The sequence below is a fragment of the Vulpes lagopus genome, chromosome 3 (assembly GCF_018345385.1).
Source record: "Vulpes lagopus strain Blue_001 chromosome 3, ASM1834538v1, whole genome shotgun sequence".
In the NCBI taxonomy this organism is placed as follows: domain Eukaryota; kingdom Metazoa; phylum Chordata; class Mammalia; order Carnivora; family Canidae; genus Vulpes; species Vulpes lagopus.
Genome location: NC_054826.1, coordinates 104,157,341 through 104,181,287, shown reverse-complemented (window position 1 = coordinate 104,181,287; position 23,947 = coordinate 104,157,341). Strand labels below are relative to the sequence as shown.

At 58.2% G+C, this 23,947-nt stretch overlaps 1 protein-coding gene across 6 annotated transcripts in view; it reads right to left on the bottom strand.

The window, feature by feature from the left end:
• Positions 1-23,947, bottom strand: part of MAD1L1 (mitotic arrest deficient 1 like 1) — a 345,450-nt gene that overhangs the window by 27,418 nt on the left and 294,085 nt on the right. For all 6 annotated transcript variants that reach the window (XM_041747758.1, XM_041747757.1, XM_041747762.1 and 3 more), the window contains one exon: positions 21,922-22,112. In XM_041747758.1, coding sequence (XP_041603692.1) covers positions 21,922-22,112 — 191 coding nt within the window. The remainder of the gene's footprint in view (positions 1-21,921; positions 22,113-23,947) is intronic.

The following is a 23,947-nucleotide window of genomic DNA, read 5'->3' as shown; positions in this document are numbered from 1 at the left end:
TCCATCCACTAATCTACTGCCATCTGTCCATCTACTCACCCATCCACCTATCGTCTGGCCATCTGTTCATTTACCCACCTGCCTGCCCATCCATCTACCCACTCACCTATTGACCTATCTATCCAACTTATTGTCTATTACCTGGCAAGCACCATTCTAAGTGCTAAAGATACAACTGGAAATAAATTAGAGTCACAAGGTGACCTTTGAGCAGAGCCCTGAATGAGGCAAGAGAATGAGCCACATGGCTCTGAGGGACCTCAGGAAGTAGAAGAGGCAGATACAAGGGTTCTGAGGCAGCACACATATGGTGCATCCAGGGGGAACCTAGTGGCCAGCAGCCCTTGATGGTAGTGGGGGAAGATATTGAGAAGAGCTAAGGCTGGAGGGGCAGGCACACAGAGGTGCCCCTTCTTCCTCCCTAGGTTTGCTCCTGCCCTGCTGGGCCACCACTGAGACTGAGGGCAGGCTCAGCCACACTCACTGTGCCTCCAGAGGAGCGGCACGCATAGCACGCGTGTAGTGGAAGGTGGGCTCAGAAACCAAATGATAAAGACATGTGATGGTGGGGCTGCCTCTCTGCAGTCCCCAGCAGCCCAGAGCAGAATCTGACTGGCCAGTGGCTCTCCCACTGAGCCCCAGCTGCTACCTGGCCAGTGCTCTTCCGAAGGGCTTTGCCTACACTTGGCTCCTACGTGGACCCCGCCCTCCATCTCTGACCTCTGTGTCCCCCACTGGTGAGATGCACAGGTGAGATGTGCAGTGGCTGGGCTTTGTGCAGCAGGGGAAACACTCTCAGATGATCCAAATGGGCCTATTAACGGCTCTTGAGACTTGGGGGCACCAGAAAGGCTGTCTTTGGTGGTGCCACATGCCCACCGCTCACCAAACCCATGTCTCCCTGGTCCCCAGTGCCCACTATGGAAGCTGGCCTGGACACTCTACAGATTCCTGCCTGGGCCACTGGCCCCAATGGCACCTGGCCACTAGCTCCCACTGTGGCTCTGGCACCCAGAGGCTGCCCTCTTCCCTGCCCAGTGGGCCCTGAGTTGGTATAAATGGTGCATCTTGCAGAGGTCAGCTCTAGTAGCATGTGTCCCATCCCATCACTAAGGACTCAGGCTAGCCCCTGCTCCTCTCACTGGTTTTGTTTCCTGGAGACCATCTGGTTGCCTGTCTGGTTCTCAGCCATGTAGCCACTGCCCAGTGGGCCTGGCAAAGACGCACAGCTGCCTAAGTGTCTGTAGCCTCTGGCCCTGTGTTCCCCTGGAGCCTTTGAGCCTGATGGAAAAGAGGAGCTCCCCTAACCTCCAGAGGCCTTGCGGGGACACCCCTCACACTACACTCTCTTGGTGATGAACCATCCACAGAACACCCAAGTGGACAGCAGGGTCACCCATTTGCCCATGTGCATCTGGCCCCCATCCTCATTTCAGACCCACCCCTAAGGCTCCTGGTTCCCCGTTGTGCTTGCCTCTGAGGCCGGCCTCCTGCCTTCCATCTTAGCTGGCCCAGCCCATCCTGATGGCACTCACCACCCTCTGCCCAGCTTGGGTGCTGCCTGGCTGCCCCCTGCCCTCAGCAGCCCCGTCAGCCTGCCTCCCTGACCCTGCCACCCCCATCGCCCTGCGCTGTCCACTTGATCTCCTTGGAGCTGAGGCACTGCCTGGGAGCCAATCGTCCAGTGGCCTCACATATGCTCCCCACAGCCCATCTCGACATAGGACTGTGATGCCCCTGCTGTGGCAGGCGCTCAAAATGTTTAAGGGAGTAAGTCATCACTAAGGAAAGGGGAAGGGTTCCCATGGCTCAGAAAACCCAACACGCACCTGCTAACGTCCTTAAGTCCCTCGGCCCCATCCTTAGCCAGTCCAGCAAGAACTCACTACCCCTATAGCTGCTGTTTGGAAGCAGAGCTCAGAGAAGGAAGGGCCCAGCTCAGCACCCGTGAGCTGTGCCCATAGCCACTACCCAGAGCCAGCAAGCCCTGCCCATGCGAATAGCACACATGCCATGGTAGCCACAGTGTGCACACAACCAGAATGTCCAACAGATGATGGATAAACAAGACATGGTCACACTCGCTGCCATGTCACTCATCCATAAAAAAGCATGGTGCTCATACTTGTGACATGCAGACCAACCCTGACAACATGGCGTGAGTGAGAGAAGCCAGACACACAGGAGCACATGTTGTGGGCTTCCACCGACATAAAATGTCCAGAAGAGGCAGAGAGGTTGGTGGGCGCCGGGAGCTGGGGGAGGGGGACAGGGAGGGTCACGAATGGACACTCCCCGTGGGCGATGGCTGCACACCACTGCAAATACGCTAACGACAGTCCCCGGGTCGTAGACTTTAAGAAAGTCTTGTAAGTAAAGTTTTATTGGCACAACTGTGGTCAATTACACATTCATCCACAGCTGCCTTACCTGAAACCAGCACAGCCTTACCAAACAGTCACGACAGAGACCGTGTGGCCCCCAAAGCCCCAAATACCCACTAGCTGGTCCTTCACCAGCTAGTGGATATTTTGTCAACCCCCACCTACCTCACTCTTCAAGGGAACAGCCCTTCCTTCCCTGAGATGCCTCCTACAGGAAGACCCCTAAGGCTGCTGAACGTTCCTTAAATCCCCAATGTAAACAGACTCCAAGCCCCAGCACAGCAATCAGTTCGGGAAGATGGGGCATGTCAGGTGTGCATCAGGGTATACCCTGTCATGAGACCTCAGGATGGCTCAAGAACCTCCAGTTCCCAGGAGAACTGCCAGCTGTCACTAAGCACACGTGGTTGGGACTGGCAAAGAAGAGTAAATGTGCCACAGAAACACCTCAGAAGCACCTTAGGTGGACCCTGAGCAGGAGGGACACAGCCTTGCACCCTGGCACCAACAGCCTCACCATGACTATAAGGAGCACCCTGGCAGGCAGTCTGCATGCACTTGTGGCATATTCTCTGTTCCCCCATAAGGCATGTTCACCTACCGTCTACAGAAGGGGTGCAGGGCAGGGAGGCAGGATGGGGTGTCTAGGGCCATACAAGAACTCCATGGAAGACAGAAGCCAGACCTTCCAGGATCTTCTCTCCTGCAAGTGACAGCAGGCCTGCTTCTCTTCCACCACTCCAGTGCCGAGGCTGAGGCTCCATGCAGTAAACTGAGGCACTTGCCTGGATTGGAGGCAGGACTGGGACTTGGGGCATCTCCCCACCTCTCTGTGCCACCTGTGTTAACATGACATGGGCCACCACGGCCAACTTCCTGGGGAGACCTGCCCTGTGTTGCCATGTCCCAGAGGCCACACCAGAGGGACAAGGTGGGTGAGTGAGGGGCCAAGGGCATAAGATGTCACTCATGTGAGATGGAGCCCCAGGTTGGCATCAGAATGTTCCAGACCAGCAAGGGCCAGGGCCACAGAACAAGCGACTGGGGTGCCTGGTGGCCAAAGCTGTCAGGGAACATGCCCATGGTCGGGGGACAGAGCCTTCTAAGCACCTGTCAGCAAAGAGTGGTGACAGGGAGGGCTGGCCTTGGGCAGCAGACGTGACAGTGAGAAGGGGAGAGGCCCCCACGGCGAGACAGCTTGCTCCGGGCCACCATGGGGCCTCCAAGTGGCAGATGCCCCACTCTGTGGCTGGGCCGTGGAAATCTCAGGACACCCTGGCCCCATGCCCTCTCTGCTCTCATGAAAAACTGCTCTCATACTGATTGGTGTGGTGTGGGCAAGGAGGGGCCTGGCAGGAAGCCACATCTCCTAACTGCTCAGTGAGGAGTGGAGACCTTCCCTGAGCCAGGCGTTCGGTGTTCACATCAGTGAGGAAGCCGGTCCTTCACGAGGAAGCTGGTCCCCCTGGCAACCAGAGACTGTTCGCACAGGCTCCCTGAGGATGGCCCTCCACAAACTTTGATGTGAACTAATTAAGTTTGCACAGTTAATCAGAACTGGCGGCCTCGGAGACTTGGCTTCCACAAACGCGGAGACGGAGACACTCCATAGGGAGACAGGGCCATGGCTCAATACCACGTCAGTCCTCCTGCCTGCATGGCCCCTCAGACACAGAGGCCCAGGCACACGCGCAACATATGCTCTCATGGCTCCTTGAGCTGTACGCTGGCTTCTAACGATCCATGAGTGCCCCGGGACCGGGGATCCAGGTAAGCAGCACAATAGTGCCTCCTTCAGGGACCTCTGTGGTGGGGTCAGGAGCATCCACCTGGTCCCAGGGGACTTGCTCAGTCACCTACACCAAAGCAGGATCCTGGTGTATGGCCTCCACCCTATGACTCCCAGGTACCCAGTGCGCCTCCAGAAGGGGCCCTGAAGGTGGTTCTTCCTGCCATCCTGGCTGAACCTTGTCCCTGGCACCACGGTAGAGAACAGAAGTAAAGGATGGTCGTGGGAAAGAGTCCCTCTTTGAGGGCCAAGGGACAGGTTTTGAGCACAGGCCAGTTGTCCGCTCCGGATGTGAACTGGTGCAGAGGAGCCCCAGTCACTGAGTGAAGATGGATTTCCATGTATGTAGAAAGGCGATGCCCAGATAATAATCTCATGATTAGGACACCATCTTTTGTAATAAGGAGCGACCCTTGCTGGAAGAACTCCTCTGGGTCTACATCCTTGGTGTGCTGTCCTGTTCTGCAGCTCTGCATCTCTGCTTGAAGACGCAGGGGTGGGCCGAAGTGTCTTTCCTGGTTCTCCTAAGTCAGGGTCACAACTGCTTTGTGGCCCAAGCGGGTGGGCAGTGCCAGAACTGGAATCAAAGCCCACCCCTTGCAGGCCTGAATTAGCCATTCCAGATCTGCATGGTTCCTCGCTCAGGCTCCCTTCCCTCCCTCATGCTTGGCAGCTCTGAAGGCAGTCTGGGCTTTCCTGGCCTCTGACCCTGTGCCATGACCTCCCACATTTGTCCTTCAACAGCCAAAGCTGAAGGTAACTTGTTGGCAAGGCTACCCCGTGTCACTGGCACCTCCCAGACGACTGCTCCATATGATACACTCAGGACCCTTCTCCACCCTGGTGCACCCCTGTGCTTGCACAAACAGCCTGCAGAAGTGCTGACAGCCATGCTGGTGGAGCAGACAGCTGAACCAGCATTCTGTGCAGGGATCGCGTGGAGGAGAGAGGAGTTGGGGTTCGCTGTACAGATGGCTCGCGGTGCCTGTGATGAAGGAGTAGCCCGCATGGCAGTGTGTTGGGGACGCCTCATGTGCACACGGGACTCCGGGGTGACAAGGCCTGGACCAAAAGGTCTTGAAAACAGTGACTGGAAACAGTGGCCTGACATCTATCTCATGTGGCAATGAGGGCCTCAGGGAAAAAAAACATGTCAAACTGGTTTGGCGGTGGCTGCTATGGGCTGATATGTACCCTCCCAGATTCACATGCTAAAACCTAACCCCAGTGCAGAGGTGCCAGGAGGCCATGAAGTGGGTCAGTGCCCCTCCAGAGACCCTGGGGGAGCCTCCTCACCCCTCCTATCATCAAGGGCCCTTCCCCAGCCTCAGTGGTTTCTGCATGCCACCACCTAGCTATGCAGACAAGGGACCTCAGGGTGTCCTGTGCCTTCTAGTAGCAGTGATTTCCCTCTGCTAGCTGCAGCCCTGCCCTCAGGCTTGGGGGCACAGCTGGTGCCTCTCCCTGCCAGTCTGCAAGTCCCAGCCTTGCTCTGGAGGCCAGGAGCCCTGGCAGGAGTGGCACGTGCTGGTGCCAGGCAGCCAGAGACCAGGCAGCAGGGGTGTGTGGTTGATGGAGACCTTGCTCTGCGTGCTGCTCCAGCGTCCCTTCCTAGTCCACCCTTCGCCACTGGGGCTTAAACACCATACTGAAAAAGGTGACCAAACGTAACCCTGTCCTGACCTGGGCTGCGTCCTTTACCTCCTGGCAGCAGAGGGGGGCTCAGTGAAGGAATCCCAGTAAGTCAGTCACCAGGGCAGGAACCTGCATGGCCCATGCCTGCGGCTGCTGTGCTGGACTCTTGCTCATTGACTGCCATGTCCTGCAGACGCATACTGGGCACCATCAGGCCACCCCTTTGCGGGTCGCAGAAGCCAAGGGTGAGTGTCTGACTTGGGAGGTGAAGCAGCCACCTGGCTGACTGGCCAACAGGTAGCTGGCTTGAGGGCTGGCAGCAAATTATTAGAGTGGCACCCCACACACCCTGGCAGTGCCCACGTGCAGCCCACTGTGGGTTAACTGTCAGAGGCCCTGCTGATCTTCCACCAGCAGAGTGATACCAGTGGGCCCAGATACCACACTGCCATGCAGGACAAGCACCCTCCTATCCCGTGCACAGTCAGCATAAGTGGGCATGGCAGTGCCACCTCACTCCTGATCACGATGCACGTGTGCCCATGGTTCCATAGCACAGACCTCCGAAATCCAGGGTCCTGGAGTTCCAGCCATCAGAGCCTCGGCCTTGCCTGGACACATGTCCTGGGATACTGCTGGGAAGGCCAAGGAATGCACGGCCACATGGCTGAGGGCTTGGTATCACCATGGGCAGCACTCACTGCACTGGGTGTCCATCCCCTGAAATCCCAGCCATGAGGAGCTGCACGTGAGCACTGTTAGCTTATGACCAGGTTTCCACGCTGTTGGGTTCTGTGGCAGTTGCTCCTCGCTGCTGGGAAGGGCAGCTGCACCTGAGGTCTGGGTAGCACACCCCGCCCCCATTCCTGGCAGGCTATCTTCCCCCCTCTTCCAACCTGAATGGCCCTAGTCAGGTTCCATGCCCTACCATGGGATGGGGGAGCCCTGGGGTGCCAACATCCAGCTGCACACTCAGGGTCCCCACCCTGAGGAGCTCGTGTTCCTGGTGTCCCTGCAAGGCCCACTCCAATGTCCCCTGTCTCCCCACAGCTCCAGGGCACCTTGTGTGGGATCCCATGGAGGCTGGAATTTGGAGGGAGGCACATGCAGACCCAGAAGATCACCAGCTGTTCACCTGCCCCTGCCTCCTGCCAGACTGACAGCTGCTGAGTCCCTAGCACCAGGTGTGAAGGCTGGGAGCATGAGACACGTGGGGACTTGCCCGGGTAGAGGAAACACGTTGGCAGGAACAGATGGTACAGGCGACGCTCACCTGGAAAGGCGTCAGGTGCTGGAGAAGTGCTGCGAGCCAGTGGGGATGTGGTGGGGGGAAGGGGGGAGAGGCAAGGGCATATGGCAGGCCCTGAAGGGCAGAACCCAACAGACATGAGTGGAGAGTCTATGTGTCGCTTAGGTGTCTGCTTTCCAGGGAATGCTGGTAGCTGTGAAGGGGGAGGTCCTGGGTTGGCCAGTCTGGACTGTTGGAGGTGGCCATGAGGTGGGAGTGCCGGTGTGTGGAGAGACTGGGGCGGACAGGGAAGCCACTCCTGTGGAGACACGGGGGCGGCCACACCTGCAACCTGCAAAGTCACAAGGAGAAGGCAGTATTCTATCTCCAACACGTGTCCTCCAAGCACTCCCCGCAAGGCCCAAACAGTGCATTGTTCAACTCTAGGCTGCCCCGGGAGTGACTTGCTCATGGCAGAGAAGGGTGGCTGTGTTCATTCAGGGTCTGATGGCAGAGAATGGTGGCTGTGTTCATTCAGGGTCTGATGTGCCTCTGTGCCACTTGACACTGGTGGCCACGGCACTGGGTACATTCCATAGGGCTCCGCTGATGTGATGGACTGCGCAGAGGCAGGATGTTACAACACCCCTAACGACAGGTGGTGCCCGGCAGGCTCTCCTCTCCTCTGCATGTGCTGACCAGTCTCTCCTCCCAGAACAAGGCTTATGCTCATCTCTGGCGTCCTCCTGGGGGCAGGGTCCTCCCTTTCTCCTCTGTCTCCAGTAAGTCAAGCAGGAACAGCAGACAGACAGTGGCAGCGATGACAACCACTGCCAGGCCTTATGTGTGCCCAGGTGTGGCCCAGGGTGGAGGGCGCTGTGATGAAGTGATGAATGAACAAAATGTCAAAGCCTATGGTGAATCCCGCCAGCCACAGGTGGGGACTGTGTCCCAGGAAAGAAAGCCATCATCTGTCCTGGCGGGAATGGCCCTGGCCTCCAATCCACAATTCTGCTCATCCCCAGGTCAGAGGTCAGGAGAGGAAGGACCCCACCCAGTCACCTCACAGATGTAGAGGCCCAAAGGGATATGGAGCCAGGATGAGTGCCTTGGGTAGGGGGACTGTGCCAATCCTGGCTCAGTGCCTTCTGCTTCCCTGCTCCTCCCTTGTGGCTTTAAGGACTAAGGAGAAGCAGCATGCAGGGAACAGAAGTCGCGGCCCAACACGGGCCAGGGCACCCCTTGGGCTCTCTGGGGCCAGGGGCCTCCTGCAGCAGAGAGAGCCAACCACAACTGCAGTCACTCAGAAGCGGGAAGCTGCGACTCCAGAGGGGTCAGCAGGGTGTCCAAACACCTTAGGAAGCCCGTCAGGAGTACATGTGGGGGGAGAACGGGGAGGCACCTGTGGCAGATGCTCGAAGTTCAGGGATGGATGAGGTCTGGGGGACACACGGGACTGAGTTTGGGGCCAGTTCACTCCTCTCTGAACACCCATAGGTGGGGGCATATAAGGGGCAGTGGGGACAGAGCTGGGACCTGGAAGGGCTCCCATGTCACTCCAGCCATTAGTGGGTGGAGGACAGCAGCTGGCATTGATGGTACCCACGGGAGGCACTCAGTGTGGGCGTTCAGGTGACTGCCCTGTCATATAGCAAGGGCCCCTGTGTCCAGTGGGCCAGGATGCAGTGTTGGGGGGCTGACCTGACTGGGGAGAGCAGGCTCTGAGGGAGAGAAGCTCCCCCACCACATGGCCAGGGCACATCTCTGGGGGTAGGGAGTGGGAGACAGGAGGCAGGAGGGCCAGCCCTTTGATCCTGATGACCAAACAGTGTCCACATAGCGTGGGGGCCATATGTGGTTCCCTTAAAACTAAGAGGAGTATTGAACTGCTTCACAAATCAACATCACCCAGGGATGGTGGCACTCATCGACTGCCTGGTGGGCTCGGGCATCGAGCTGGGAGGGAAGATATCTCAGGACACCACCTGCTACCTGCTCCGGCAGAGGGGGAGGCCCAGGCAAGACGAGGCGCAGAGCACTCCGGACGCTGCAGCCCCTAGGAACATGTAACCGGTACCAGGGCTGCTGCATGGCTCCAGGGACTTGCACCCAGCGGGCTCCAGCAGGGCCACCCCAAGGGAGACCACACTCCGTTCTCCTTGGCTACACGCTGTGCTCTTGTGTCTGTGCATGTGCAGGAAGGTGTGGGGCAGGCATGGCTGCAGTCAGCAGCAAGCCCGGGGATGAGTGGTGTGGCCTTTATGACCTGGATGCTCAGGCTACTGTAAACCAGCACCGCAGTGCCCTCCCCAGAGGTAGAGCCCCCTCGGTTAGCCGCTGTCCACCCCAAGTGCTCTGGGGGACACCGTGTGCCGGCCCAATACTTTGTCCTCACCCTTCACCATGGCACCATGCCCTGCTGCCCCACTCTTCACCTCTTTGACCCCGCCTGCTGTCACACACTGGGTACTGAACCCAGGAGCAAACACCAAAATCTGCAGACGCTCACAGCAGTTGATGGTATGGAACCTGCAAACTGCTTCAGAATAATTAAGGGAGGGACTTAGTTGGGCACAAGGGGATTCTCAATGTTGTTTTACCTTCTTAAAGATGTTTAAAATTGTCCCCAGCAAAAAGTGAAAACAGCAACATAGGAAACCAAAGGCCACTACTCCCCTCACCCGTCAATCACACGGGGGACCAGGGGATGACATGCTGATGCTCCCAGGAGGTGAGGCCCTTGGCTCACAGCCCTGGCCTCACACACAGGGACCCTCATGGCACCTGCACAGGGGAAGAAAGCACATGTGAGGGGAGTCTGGCCCCACGGCGTCCTGCCCTGGGGCTTTAGCACACCCAGGCCCATGTTGCTTCTGGGAAGGGAAGGAGACCTGTGGCCTGTGCCTAGGATCCATGTGGAGACAGACCACCTCTCCTGTACAGTTTCAGGGATTACTGGAGCCCCCAGAGCCCATCCTGCTGTGGGCTACGTGCTCTTATTGAAACATAACTGGGGACTTCTATAGGGACACCAGGACTAGACTTGCCTTCATGCTGGAGGCATGGCAACACACACAAAATACACACAGTGACTGTTCGTGGATGCCGGGTAAGCAGCCCAGCAGTGTCTGAGAAAGGAAACCTGTGAGGGGAGCCCCCAAGGCTCAAGGAAGTGCAGGGCCCCTCACTGGGTGGGTAGCCGGCTCAGCAGAGCTAAGGGGGTCTAGGCTCAGAGCGGAGGGGCTGGGCCCGCGCAGGATGGAGAAAGTCCACGGAGCAGCAGGCTGCAGGTGCACAGGGGACCCCACCAGCCAGAGACAAGGTTCTAGCAGGCGCCCAGGTATTCACCAAAGACTCCAGGATGGTGAGGTCTCAGCAGCAGAGTCTAACCAGCCCGAGAATAAAGCAAACTAGACGAGCCCTGACCAAGCCTAAAAACAAGGCTCTGAAGAACCAGCTGACTTACTTGGCCGCAGGAAATGGCCAACGTTGCTCAAAGGAAGACACTCAACAATGTCACCTTCAGGACTCTCATCAGGGTGGGAAGTTATGAAGCACACACAAAAGGCAACCGTGTCCTCAACCAACAGAAACACCAGCCAACAGAACAGGTCCAGAGATGGAGGAATGGGCACCCGAGGACCCGAACACTGCAGTGATGAGGATGCGCAAGGATTTACAGGAAAACGTGAACACACTGAAGGAGTCGGTGCCTATGCTGTCCTGCGGTTGCCGTGTGGGACCACAGAGATGGCAACAGTGACGGGTCCCTTCCAAGATGGGGCTTCCCCATGGCGAGCTGGTGGAGCTTCCTGCCCAGGACTGCACACCCGTAGGGCAGACCCTGAGCCAGTGGGCCCAGCTGCGGTGCTCTCAGGTTCTGGGCCCTCAGATGCCCTGACGTAACAGGGGCCTGTGGCTTTAAGGTGCTACCTCAGGAGTGATCTGTTACAGACCAACAGCTCACTAAAATGAGGAGTACAGGAAGGTATAAAGAGCAGGAGCCAGGGGCTCACCTGGCTGTGAGCGCAGACTGCACATTCCACTTGCCACCCCTCCCACTCAAACCCCTGCTCACCCTGTACTCCCAAATGTCGGCTTAAGGTCTCAGCCTCCTGTCTTAAAAATTCTTGAACGAGTACCTGCCGCTCAGAATAAAAGGCCAATACTCTGCCCTAGCTGTCAGGGTGCTGTGTGCTCCAGGCCCTGCTCCTCACCAGCCTCTCCTTAGACCACAGTCCTCCAAAATCCCTGGTGTCTAGCCCCACAGCCTTGTTTCAGTTCTGAGGAAACCTGGGCCTCCTTGACCACTGGGCCTTTGCATAAGTTGCTGGAATTGAGACCATCTCTTTCCTGTGCACTGTGCTGCCTCACATTGTCAGAGCCTACTGATTGCTAGGAGATGGCCCATTTCCTTGGGGAGAAGTTGTTGTCTCAATAAGTCATGAGGCTTTCTTGTAACCAAGAATGCAGCACTGACTGTACGCTAAGCCAGCCAGCTCTTTACTCATGTTTGTGAATTTTCTTCCCAATGTTGGGAAGTCTTTCCTTATCCTGAGCTGAAGGCTGTGTCCTGGCATCCCTGCCCCCATCTGATCCTCCCTCCAGATCCCCCAAACAAGCCAGCCGCCCCCACCCCCAGGAGGGCCCAGCAAACACCAGAAAGCTGGCTCTGGCTTGGGTGCCATCCAGATAAGTACAGGCCTGGATTCTCCCCCCAGGCCCCAGGGGGCAGGTGTGTCTGGGCAGAGAGGGTCCAGGGCCACAGTGCACTCCATGCAATTGCATGGACACTGTGGGTCACCCTGATTCCCGCGTCTGCTCAGCTGAAGAAATGAGAGAGGTTTTGAAGTTAGTATGTATTGAAACCAACCCCATTTGAAATCCAGGGGACTCAAAAAAGGCAAATTCAAATTAAAGTGTCTATCTAGACTTCATTGTTACAGCAGGAGATTGGAATGCTCTGTGAGTAGGCTTCTTCCGACAGGAGCCTGTGCGTGCTCTCAACTGCCTGTCAGGGGAGGAAGTGAAGGAGAAACAGTGCAGCTTCCCCTCCCTCCCTCAGGCCTCCCACGTGGGAACCCTGCTAGTTCTCCACTTCCTGGCAGGGCTACATGGATGCCTGGCTTGCCCTCCATCCTCCCTGAGCCAGGCCTTAAGCCGGAGACCACAGTCCACACAGAGCAGGGGCGAGGCCAGGAGGGAGGAGGACAGGTTCCCCCAGTGACCTTGGTGGCCCGAGGAGCGGTGGGGGACCACTGTGGCTCCATGCAGGGCAGTCTGGTGGGGCCTTAGGTTACTGGTACTCCTTCCCGGGTGGCCGCATTCTGAGCGCCAGGGCTCTCTGTCCCAGCCCGCAGAAGCCCCCTCCCCAGAGTGGCCAGCAGCTCACTGGCTGGCAGCCTGGTGGCCGGCGCACACACACCACACCTCAGCCTTGGCAACGTAAAGGGCAGCTCCTGGGCCTGGCACCCCAGCTGGCAAGGCTCCCCCACCAGGAGGCAGAGACAGAAGGCCAGACACACCCAGCGAAGTCCAAGTGCCCATGAGGACCATTTTCTCCTCTGCTTTAAAAATCAGAAAAACAGAGCAAATCCCTTTCTTTCCCTATTACTCAGCTCAGAAATGGACTCCAACTCTGAGTTCTTGGATCTGACTTGAAAGTCACTACCCATCCCAGGACCCCTGCCTCCTCATGCATCTATGCAGGGGTAAGACCAGGCAAAGTCCTAGCACCCCAGAGTCTTGACCGTTTTGTAAGTTGACGTAGAGTCACAGTGGCAGGGAGGGTGAAGAGGTCCTGACTCTCGGGCCGGGCTGGGTGCTTCCTGGATAGTCAGGCCTGCAGGCCATGCTGGAGGAGAGTCCACCTGCACCTGTGCTATACGCCAGCAGCCAGCCATGCACTGTGGTCAATCACCTGCTCTACAAGGTCAACCTTGGGGAGACTATCAACGGGACAGGGCTAAGTGGCTTGGCCACCAAGAGGCAGGGCTGGCTGGCCTGATCCCCCATTGATCTCCGTGGGCAGCCAGGGAACCAAGGGACACAGCATCCCTTGGCCGTCCAGACTTAGCAGCAGCTACTTGGGAGGGCAGGAATGCCCGCCCATCTGCCTGGCAGGGGCGGATCTCAGACTTCACTAGACTTCAGCCATTGTGCTTTCAAGCCTGAACCCCATGCTTGGGTGCCACAGTCCTGCCAGCACCCCAGCCTACAGGGAGGCCCGCACATTGCTTCAGGGGATGTGCCTTGGGTCCTCCCTCACACCTGCCTGCATGTCACATCACTCACGATGGAGCTTATTTCAATCCCAACGCACATCAGAGAAAGACCTGGTCCAGGTCAAGGGGCACCGCAGGGGCAGGCTGGCAGGGCAGGGTGTGGGAGGGCAGGTGTGGAGCATGGGTGGTGACAGGACAGCAGCCAGAGCAGGACATTCTTGTGTTCAGGTGAGAGCACCGGGGACACTGGTGCCTGCAAGCCCATCCCTCACCCAGCTCTCTCCTATTTCAGGGCATCTCTGCCTCAGGATCAGAGACCCCTGCACAGGAAGACAGCAGAGTGGGTAGCAGCTTGCCTTAGCCAGAAGCCACACGGGGTGGCAGGCCCCCTCCTCCCACCACTGAAACACCATAAACTGTCAGCCCCACCATAAGGGTTTGGAACACATGGCAGGGTAGGGGTTCATAGCAGGACAGAGGCAAGGAGGGATCTTCCTATGCAGCCTCAGAGAGACATGGGCCCCGTTTCCAACCAGCCCGGTTTCTCCTAACTCGAGGCCCCAGCATGTGCACAAAGCCCCCTGCTAAGGAGTGGGTCCTAGGATGGGATCCTGTTCAGGGTGCTACGGGCAGTGTGCCTACCTGTCCAATGTCTGGACCTGGCCCTTGGCCCTCAGTCACCATCTAAGGGCCTCTACTCTTGGTTTACCCCCAAGCACTCACCCTCTGTCCCGACTGCTGAGTGGAGAGGAAAGGCACTTCTCATGGTCCTGGGAGCTCATACCCACAGCTGCGAGTGCCAGGCAGGCCAGGTATGCTCAGACAAGAAAACCCCCAGGAATCCACACCATTGGCATCCCAGGATCCATGAGGGGCTATATTCTCGGTCACACCTCACAAGTAGAACGGTCCCCAGGGCACGGGGCAGCTCCTGCTCCCGGAAGCCCCTCTTCTTCCTCCTCCAGCCAAGAGCTGTTGCCGTGGCAACCAGAAGGCCCGCCAACCCTGTGCCAGCAAGATGATGCCAAGCGGACATCACCCCATGGCGTAAGCTTCTCTCCTCACCCTGGCCTTGTTTAAACCCTTTCTCTTGTTCGGCCCAACCACCCACCTCTGGAGGAAGCAGTTCTAGCTCTCTCCTACCTGGCCTCTGACCTCTGTCCCACCATTGCTGACCCACAGCAACTGCTCCCACGTGAGACCACCCCTGTGGTGGGCAGCCCTGCCCACTGTGCCACAGGAGGCCAGTGGTCTGTCTGTGCCCATCAGATACGGGTCCCCAGGGACTGGTGCCCAGAGGGCCCAATGAGGAAGGTGTACATGAGGGCAGTGGAAGGAGCCTGTGCTCTGTGGGTGATGGCCAGTTGGCAGACCCTCCCCACTTATTTACAAGGCTGCCCTATAAGCAGGCAAGGTGGCAGGCATAGGAAGCAAAGCAAAAAGCTCCCTTCAGTCGGTGGCATGGCCTGTGTCAACAAGCCCCAGTCAGCTGCCAGGTCTGCAGGGGTCACACCATGCAAAGGGTATGGGGACAGAATGGCCACAAGGGCAGGGGTGGGGGCTGACGGCAGCCAGGGGTGCAGGGCAAGCCAGGGGGACCCCGTGAGTTTGGCCTGAACCTTTCTCTGCTGAAGAACTGATGAGCTGGGGCAGGACCCTGTTCTGCTCATCCCCGGGGCCCAACAAGTCGGCATCTGCTGGAAGATGACCCGAGGGGCAGGGCCTGGGTCTGTGGGGGGTGCGGGGAGGCTGACTGGGCCAGGCCCCTCCCGTATGCAGGCCAGTACCTCCCCAGCAGGCAGGTTCCAGGGGAAGTACCAGGAGGGGTCCTGCCCCATACGCTCATTGAGGGAGAGAGCTCCAGGTGTCATGACTATGTGTCAGGAACATGGTACAAGAGTCCTCTGAAATACCCTTGGGCCACTCTTCTCCGGGAAAGGAAGGGAGCTGCTCGCAGGTCCCCACCACACCCCAGCCCTCGGCCCCTCCCTGCTTTCCCATGTTCTGATTTCTCATGAGAGAGCACCCCTTGGGAGGCCCTGGGAGATGCACTGGCCCTTGTGTGCACATGCCTGCGTGGGACTGTGTGTGGTGGCATGAGATCTTGGGGCCAGGCACCAGGTACCACACCGCCCACAGTGCCAGGTTCCTCCATACATACAGTTCAAGTCGTCTGTCGTGATGACACAGGAGGCTGACTTGGTCATTGGGTACACACAGAGGGAGGTGAGGCTCACAGAGGCAAAGGCACATGAATGTCCCATACAGCTCGGGGAGGCACAGTGACAGTCACACTCAGTGCCTCTGACCCCAAGCCCAGCACCTTTCCACAACACAATAGGACCATCCCTGCAGCCCCAGGAGTCACCTCCATCTAGCAGATGCTTACCCACCGCTGGCTCTGGGCCCACACCAGATACTAAGGGGGGTGATTGATGGCCAGTTCCCCCAAGACAGATGCACCCTGTAGGAGCAGATGTACCTCCCAGGATGACCTACAGCAAAATGTGAGCCTGGGCCATCATGGACAGGCTTGCTGGCCTGCACACACCCTGCCACCTGACCTCAGTCTCTGCTGCTTCAGGGACCCTTCTGAGCCTGCTTCCCTTTCCAGGTGCATGGGTGGTGTGGCTGTCAGTAGAGATGCTCATCAGGTCAGGCTGGGAGGCACATCCTAGAGGAGCCCAGACAGGTCCTGCTTCTCAGGGAAGGCATGCCTGAGCAGGACTGTGAAGGCTGGTTGATCTGGACACATGAAAGGGAAGGAGCGAGCCTCATCCCTGAATGCTGGTCAGTGCCAGACAGGGGCAAAGTGACCCTCGGAAAGCACCGGGGCAAGGCTTGGGGAGGGGCTCGGCACCAACGTGCCTTTAAGCGCCAACGGCAGAGCCCAGAAGGGAGTGGTGGCCCCACATGAGTCAGACTTCTCCCGGGGCCACCTGAATCCACACAAGCAATTATGGGGTTTACAGGTGCTGCTCACCCCCCTCAAGGAGCACCATGAAACAGAGAGCACCTGATGGTCCCCGGAGCCCTCACTACAGTGAGAGGAGTAACTCCAGAACTTTCTGAGAACACATGAGAGTCAGGTAGGTGACTGCACAGGGTATGCTCACAGGCTTTCAGTTTATACACACCCCTCTGCCCTGTTCCACATAGCAGCCCCCACCAGTGGATGCTATCACGTACCCCTGTACAGACCGAGACCCTCCAACAGGTAAGACCCAAGCATGGCTCCGCTGCACCCGAGCCGCTCTGTGATGCTAGAAGCTGGTCCTGCCTTGCCAGCTGGCCCCAGTGGGATTCCCAGGGCTGGGTAAGGAGGATACCCATGGCGTCCTGTAGCAACCCTGTCCACAGCTGTGTCCCAAGGGGTGCTGACACGAGACATAGCCACCATCCTTACCATCCTCGTCTCCTTTGTACAACAGGGGCCTCGCCCCGCTAGTTTTCAGGAGGGGGAGCAGGAGAACTCATAAACCACAGCCAGGAAACTAGGGCTCTGGGCAGTCCTGGAAACTCGCACGCACCTGCACTGCCACCAGCACATGGGAGACCCAGTTCTCCCTAAGGGTGGGGGTGGGGGGACGTGAGGGTGGCTAGGTCCCTGCTGGGCCAGGCCCAGCCAGAATTCCTCCCGTCCTCTTCTTCAGAGTGGCGGCCCCCAGAGCACACAGCTCCCACCCACGCGGCCAGGCTGCTGGGCGCCATGTCTTTTCCTTGTGCAGAGAGCGTGGGGCGAGCCCAAACCCTCAATTATGCTGGCGCACATCTGCAGAGCCCGCTCAACTGGAACAGCGCTCAGCTATTTCTAACTCTGCCTTCGGCCCCCTTCCTGCCTGAAAAATCATCTTTGGGAAAATAAAATAAACCAAAAAGGCCAAGAGGGTACAGTTCACCATGATCCCCTTCAGCCTGATTTCACTGCCACTGTGTGAGTCTGCCATCAGCCGCCAGGTGGCAGGGCCCCAGTGTGGTGTGGGGGCTGGCAGTCATCCCATCTCTCAAGCAGGTCTCTGTCCTGTGGCATCTCCTATTTAGGACAGCTAGCCTGCAGGAGAGCCTCCCTTGCTGCCCCAATGAAGGATAGATTCACTGGCTCTCCTGACCCCAGGGTGAATTCAGACCAAGTTCGCCACTGAGTCCTACAAGGTACAGTGACCCAGCCAAGGGTGGGTGGGAGGGCTCTAGGATAGCTCATGTCCCCTCTCAGGTGCCTGGGCTGGGCCAGGGGGTACTTCTGCCTGAGTCCCCAGAAGAATATCTGCAGAGGGTTGGTCTGCTTTCTATTTCACTTCTTGCACTTTCTCCCCGTCTGTCCTCATCAAGCACTCTGCACATGCCAGGCCCTGAGCAGGTAGATGGAGAGCAGACAGGGTGGGACAGTGCCTCCTGTCACTAACCAATAAGCAGGCAAAGGGGACAGGTGACTCACTAGCAGTCACCAGCAGTCCCTAGTTAGAGATGTCCTGATAGGTCTGGCAGCTCCAGACATGCCTGCTTTGGGGCTCCCAATGGCCTGGCGGGACTTATCCCAGGAGCAGCTCAGAGGCTGGGTGCTGGCTGTGTCTGGGAAGCCTCTGGCTGAGCAGATGAACTGAATGCATGCACACCTCCAGAAAGTCAGCAGAGACTGCCATGCTTCGGGGCCAGCTGCTCCCCACAGCCCAGCACTTTCTGTGGGTGGAGGCGCAGAGGCAGCAAGGGGCTCCACAGCACACAAGCACCAACCACCTCTTCAGGGCCCTGCCCAGGCAGGGCAGCTGATGCTGTTGGAGCGGCAATGGAAGGTTCTGACCGCAACTTGGGAGGGTGGGGTGTGCCTGTGGATGGACCCCTCACCAGAACCCTCCCACTGGGTTGCCTATGAGCTCTGACGAAGGGCCCATGCAGATGTGCACAGGCCCTAAGCAGGTGCCTGCGTGTGTGCAAGCAGTGGGTGGGGGAGGCTTCCATGGGCGAGTGAAGGAGCCAAGGGGTGGCCCTGGGGGTGAGGGCAGGGGGACTGGGGCTGGCAGGTCCTTACTGCTGTGTCAGGGAGCCCAGGAGGCAGGTTTGTGTCCCCTGGAGGGATGGGGACCCTAGCTTGGCAGGGCATGGTAGGCTTCACCTGCAGACCTGAGGGGAGGTCCACAGGTGGACCCACAAAGGGGTCCAGTGTTGGGTGTGGGGTGGAGGTGGCAGGACCAGAGCCCATGCCGGGATGCTGGGGACATACAGCCTTGCCCTGAAGGAAGAGACACAAGCTGAGGGTGGCAAGGGTGGCCCCTAGCTGGCATCAGATCCCCATCTCTTTGCTCTACCCCACACAAGCTTCCAGTCCTTTCTCAAGAGGTAGGATAAGAAGGGCAAAAATCTCACCCACCTGTTCATGCCCACAGGGGACCAGGCACCAAGGAGGTGATGAGACTACAGACAACAGAGCCACCAGTGTCCTCAGCAAAGCTGGGTTTCAAGGCAGGCTGGCTGGTTCGTGTGTACTGGGACCAAGGGACAGGGAAGCAGGCAGCCATCTGTCCAGAGCCATGCCTGCTGGTCATCAAGGCACTGGGAGGGCTCCCGACTGGCAGGCACCCATGGGAGGCGCCAGGAGAGAAGATCCTGTCCCACGTGCCCTGCTAGGGGGGCACAGGCACACTCCTAAGCTGGGGACAGGGTACATGTCCCTGGGGATTCCTGGCTCCTGGGCAGGGGCCCGAGGGAGGTGGGCTGTCTGGGCACCCAGACATATGGTATTTCTTGTCCCTGAGAAAAACTCATGTAAAGGAATAAAAGTCCCATACATAACAACCAAGCAACAGAAAGCAACATGTGTCCTGAGAGATGTTCATTGAAAATGGGTCCTGCCTGTGAGGCACATGGAAAGCCTTATTGGAGGAGGTGTCTATGAGCAGATCTGGGCCTTGTTGCAGGGGTGTGACAATCTGCAGGTGGACGAGCAGGGGCAGGGCCCAAGTGCCAGTGTGCAGGGTGAGGCAACCCATAGGCAAAGGCAGAGATGGGGATCCTGTGGGGGCCCTGATGAGCAGCTTCTGTCTACTAATGGTTCACTGCTCCAAAATGAAATTCTGACAAACCTTGAAATCTGGGGGCCTCAGGGATGCTGCTGGAGCTCCTGGGTCAGGTGCTCCGGTGGCATCAGGATCCTGGGCTCCCTTAGGCCTGACACTCAACTCAAATGACAAGACCAAAGCTCAGAGTGGCCTCCAGCTGGGGAAGGGCAGTGTGAGGCTCCAAGTAGAGCACCCTGGCTGAGGGATGCCTTGCCTGCCTATGCAGTACCTCTGCTTTTCTAGACAGCTCTCTGCACGGCCTCCGAGGACAAGTGAGCACTATGCTTTGCACTTTACAATCATGGAGGTCCCTCCATGCTTCCTATGACAACCTGACCACAGAGCCTACCCCATTCAGCGGCACGCATCCAGAAGGTGGTGGGGCCGCAAGCACATTTGTCTCCTGACACTGTGCACACAAACCATCCCCCCCAACACACACACCTAGGCAGGGGGTGGAGGCCCAGCCATGACGGCAAGGGCCAGGGTGCCTGCTGGACGTGAGTGGAAGGCTGAGCCATTAGCCCTCCCATCATCCTTTGTGGCTGTGTTGCTCCTAGCACATCTGTCCCTCATGCCTAGAGCCAGGCCCATAGCTGGGAAGCAGAGGGTCACAAGACACGCAGTTGAAGGAGAAGCTGGGGTGTGGGGTACACACCACAGGGCAAGGGTGGGGAGACAAAGCAGGGTACCAGTCCAGGACCCCACAGGGGACACTCCAGATGGGAAGGTGTACCAATACCCAGGAATGGTGCTGGGGTGAGCTGAGGACGTTCTGGGGGGATGGAAGGGGGTTACTGAGCACAGCCAGGCCTTGAGCATAGGGGAGAGCTGAAGGTAAGGGGGAAGAGCAGAGCCCTGGGGGTTGGGGGGGATGGCAGAGGGTCTGGGGAGGGAGGATGGCAGAGGGCCCAGTGCGGGGGACAGCAGAAGGTTGGGGGGGACAGCAGAGGCTCTGGTGAAGAGATGGGAGAGAGTTGGGGGGGAAGGGAGAGAGTCGGGGAGGACGGGAGAGAGCGAGGGGGGCAGCAGAGGGTCTGGGGGTCTGATGGTGCCTTCGGCCTGTCTCCACTCTGCGGTGGCTGTCCAGAGTAAACACGGTATGTAGGAATTGTACGTCTTCGTTAATTAAAGTTGGTTTTGTTTTTTTTTTTAATGTTGTATCTCTACAAGGTATGGAATAGTGACCAGCAATCCTGAGTTCTTCCAAAGCCCAAGCAATCACACAGGAGTACAGAAGTACATTTCTGACAGTTGATGTAGAGACTTTGCGGGTTTTAATGTTTCACTTCTACAAGGTATAAAGAGTTTCAAGAAACTTAAAAATGGACACACATGACCCAAGAAGGCTGGAAGTTGGGAGGAAATGCTGGGAGACACTGGGGGGCAGATGCCAGGCTGAGGTGCCACTCTGAACTCAGGAGGGAAGAAGGAATGGGAGGGAGGTGGGGGCCCAGTGCAGGCCTCCCTGCTCCCTGCGGCCTGGCGCATCCAGGCTTGGCCAGTGCTCCATGAGCAAGTGGCCAGGCGGTCACAGGTTTGCCTGAAGTTTACAATGAAATGAGGCAGAAAACATTTTGTGTCCTATTGTATTCTATTTAATGCATGCAGACCACATGGGCTAAAGCCTTTTTATAGAAAAAAAAAGTGGTTGCTTTGTTTTTACACATGTGGGCAGCAACAGGTGGTTGCCCCACTCCACACCATGGCAACAAGAAGTGGTGGCCTGTCTGCCCACCCCGGCCACCCGCAGCTGTGCCACCACACCCTTCCTGAAGCAGCGGAGCGCCACACCGGGCCACGGCACCGTCTTCATGAGAGGTCAGACTAGTGGGGCAGTGGCGGGGCCAGCCCTCTTCACGCAGATTCTGGCTCAGGCTGCCAGTCTCCCCTAGGCCTCCCAGCAGACATAGTCAACCCCCAGCCCTGCCACTGGGACCCACTGGACCCACCCCCTCACGGGCAGGTACTTCATTTCAAGTGACCGTCCTAGCCCTGAAACCTGGAGGGCACCCTGGCCTCGACACTGGTACAACTCCACAGGCCACATGCTGCCTCCAACTCCAGGGGGCCTCCTCCATGAAAGCCCCCATCCTGCCTGGCACCATGCAGTGGCGGCATCTCCAGAGGGAGTCTGGGGCCAACCCTGGCCATGATTCCCGCACTCCTGTGTGCCTGGGGTCCCGGCCCCAGCCTCGCCGGCAAGCCTCACTACCCTCCCCACAGAGGTCCAGCAGCGCTCCTCTCCCGTCTTTTTGCTGCACGGCACACTGAGGCTGCCTCACCGGCCCAACACAGACCCTCACCCCATTACTTCAGCCGTCCCCTGGGCGCGGCTGCTGCTGGATGCCCCAGGGCTTCACTGCCCTGTGCCCCGCAGCAATGGGGCTGAGGTAGCAACAGGGGGATGGCAGACACCCAGAGGTGGCCAGATCAAGGCTGAGTGCTTCTCGCAAGAGGCGCCAGGCTGTGGGCAAAGCTGGGGTGGCTGAGGGTCAGAGACCAGCCCAGCCCAGCGGGCCACACATAACTGAGGTGGGGCTGCTCCCGTACCCACACCATCGTCCACCAGCGCAAAGGTGGTGCGGTGTGTCTCAGCAGGTCCTACCTTGAAGATGAGGCAGTCGGCCTTGTGTTCCGCATACATGGACGTCAGCCGGTACTGGTTCTCTGTGGTGATGTCGATCTGGTAGCCCGTGAGTGCATAGCAGACTTTCCGGAACTCCTGGATCTTCGTTTGAAAGACCTCCTTGAGCCGCTGGTTCTTAAGCTCGGCGCTCTCCACCTGCTTCCTCAGCTCTGATGGGGGGAGAAGGGAGAGAGTGAGCCCCATAGAGGGATGGGACTCGGGGTGGCAGCAAGGCCCAGGGTCAGAATCACTGGCGGAAGGCCAAGGAGGAGACAGGGTCCTACCCGGGATGGACATGCCCCCGTGTCAGCAAGCCCTGATGTATGCACGTGGGGAAAAAAAGAGAACAGGCCAAGGAATAGCTTGCACGTCTGTGGACGAAGTGATTCATTTAATAAAAACAGTAACTCCACGGAGAGCAGGGACCTGGCAAACCAGACCTCTTCCTAGCCCTGCGTCTTGGATTTGATCCTCGGCCTGGTCCTTTTCTGAAGGACAACAAGGGGCAACATGGAAGCTGGCCCAGGTCTGGGCAGGGGGTACGGGGATCAGGTCTGCATGCACCAACCAACTGCCCAAGCTGCAGCCAGGTTCTCGCTGGTGGTTGGATGCCCACCCGCATGGGCCAGCAGCACCAAGTGGGCCAAAGGCCTGGAGAGGAAATGCTGTAGAGATTGCTGATCCTGTTCCCCAGGGGTTCCCTGCCACCCAGAGACAAGGCCCCTAGTTAAAAACAGGCCTCTGGGTACTGCCCTGGCAGGACCGTTCAGGGCAGAGGCCCCCCTGGCCTGCCCATCATTACCATCTCAGTTTATGGCTGTACAGGAGAAACCCGCTGTGCCAAGTGCAAAGCCATTGGGAAGCTTCACAGCAATTACCACAGATCCTTTACCCAAGGTGCCTTCCTAGTAATTAAACCTCGGTCATCCCCCCCATTAATTAGCGAGGCTGGCTCTGCTCAAGCACAAGTGCAGCCTCTGAAGCCAGGAGCTTCTTGGTGGTCCCGTCTGGAGCTGATGATGGGGAGCCCTCCAGGGCCTGTGGATGGCCTGGGCAGCACAGGATCCCTGGTGGCTGAGGGCGTGGTGAGAAAACCCCAGGCCTCAGAGCAGGTTGGCCCAGCTTGGAGCCTTGCCCACCGTGACAGGGGCAGGAGCTCCTCGTCCTCAGGCTTAAGTGCAGGCCCTGTGGCACATCCTGGGCTGGTAACCAGGACAGGCCCAGGCCAGCAACTGCCAGGTTCCTAGCAGGGCTTAGAGCAGGCAGGGTCATGTCGGCTAGCTTAAGATGAGCAGATGCAGTCAGGGTGACTTCCTGGAGGAGGTGAAGGGGACAGGGAGCCTGCCTTCCAGGGAAACCCACTGGAGACCCTCCGCCAGCTCTGCCCTTTCTGACCTGCGGCCTTGAGCCCATCACCCTCCAGCTCCTGGGGGTGTCAGGCACATAGCAGCATCCAGAGGTGTCACAAGGATCAAGCTGGATCCTGTGGGGCCACAGAGAAGTGCTGTGTGGGTTCAAGGCCATACCACCAATGGTAGGGGCTCCGCTAGCTGCACACCGGGCATCAACATACTCCACAGCTGCCACAGGGCTACACAGAGGGCACAGGGTCTGTGCATACAAGGGCTATGGGACTATGTGGCTGAGGGCAGCTGGCACAGGAAGGGCAGCCCCACAGCCCCTCATAGGCATCTGAATATGGATCCTAGGTCTTGTCTGCGCTGCCTGCAACTCTGCGGGCAGCCTGGGGCCGGCCGCGTTCTCGCTCTGAACAAGGCCTCTTGGTGCCAGAGCAGAGCTCCTTCTGGCCTCTCTGCCAGCACGTCCATCCCCCTGGCCACCTGCCCTGCCCTCACCTGCCCCTTATCCATCACACAGTCTGATGGTCCTGGCTGGGCCCTGGCGGACGTTGTTATTCTGGAGCAGAGAGCCTCTCCATCGGAACACAGGCACAGAGCCCTTGATGAATCGAGTCATCAGACTATGAAATCAAAGGGGTAATTGG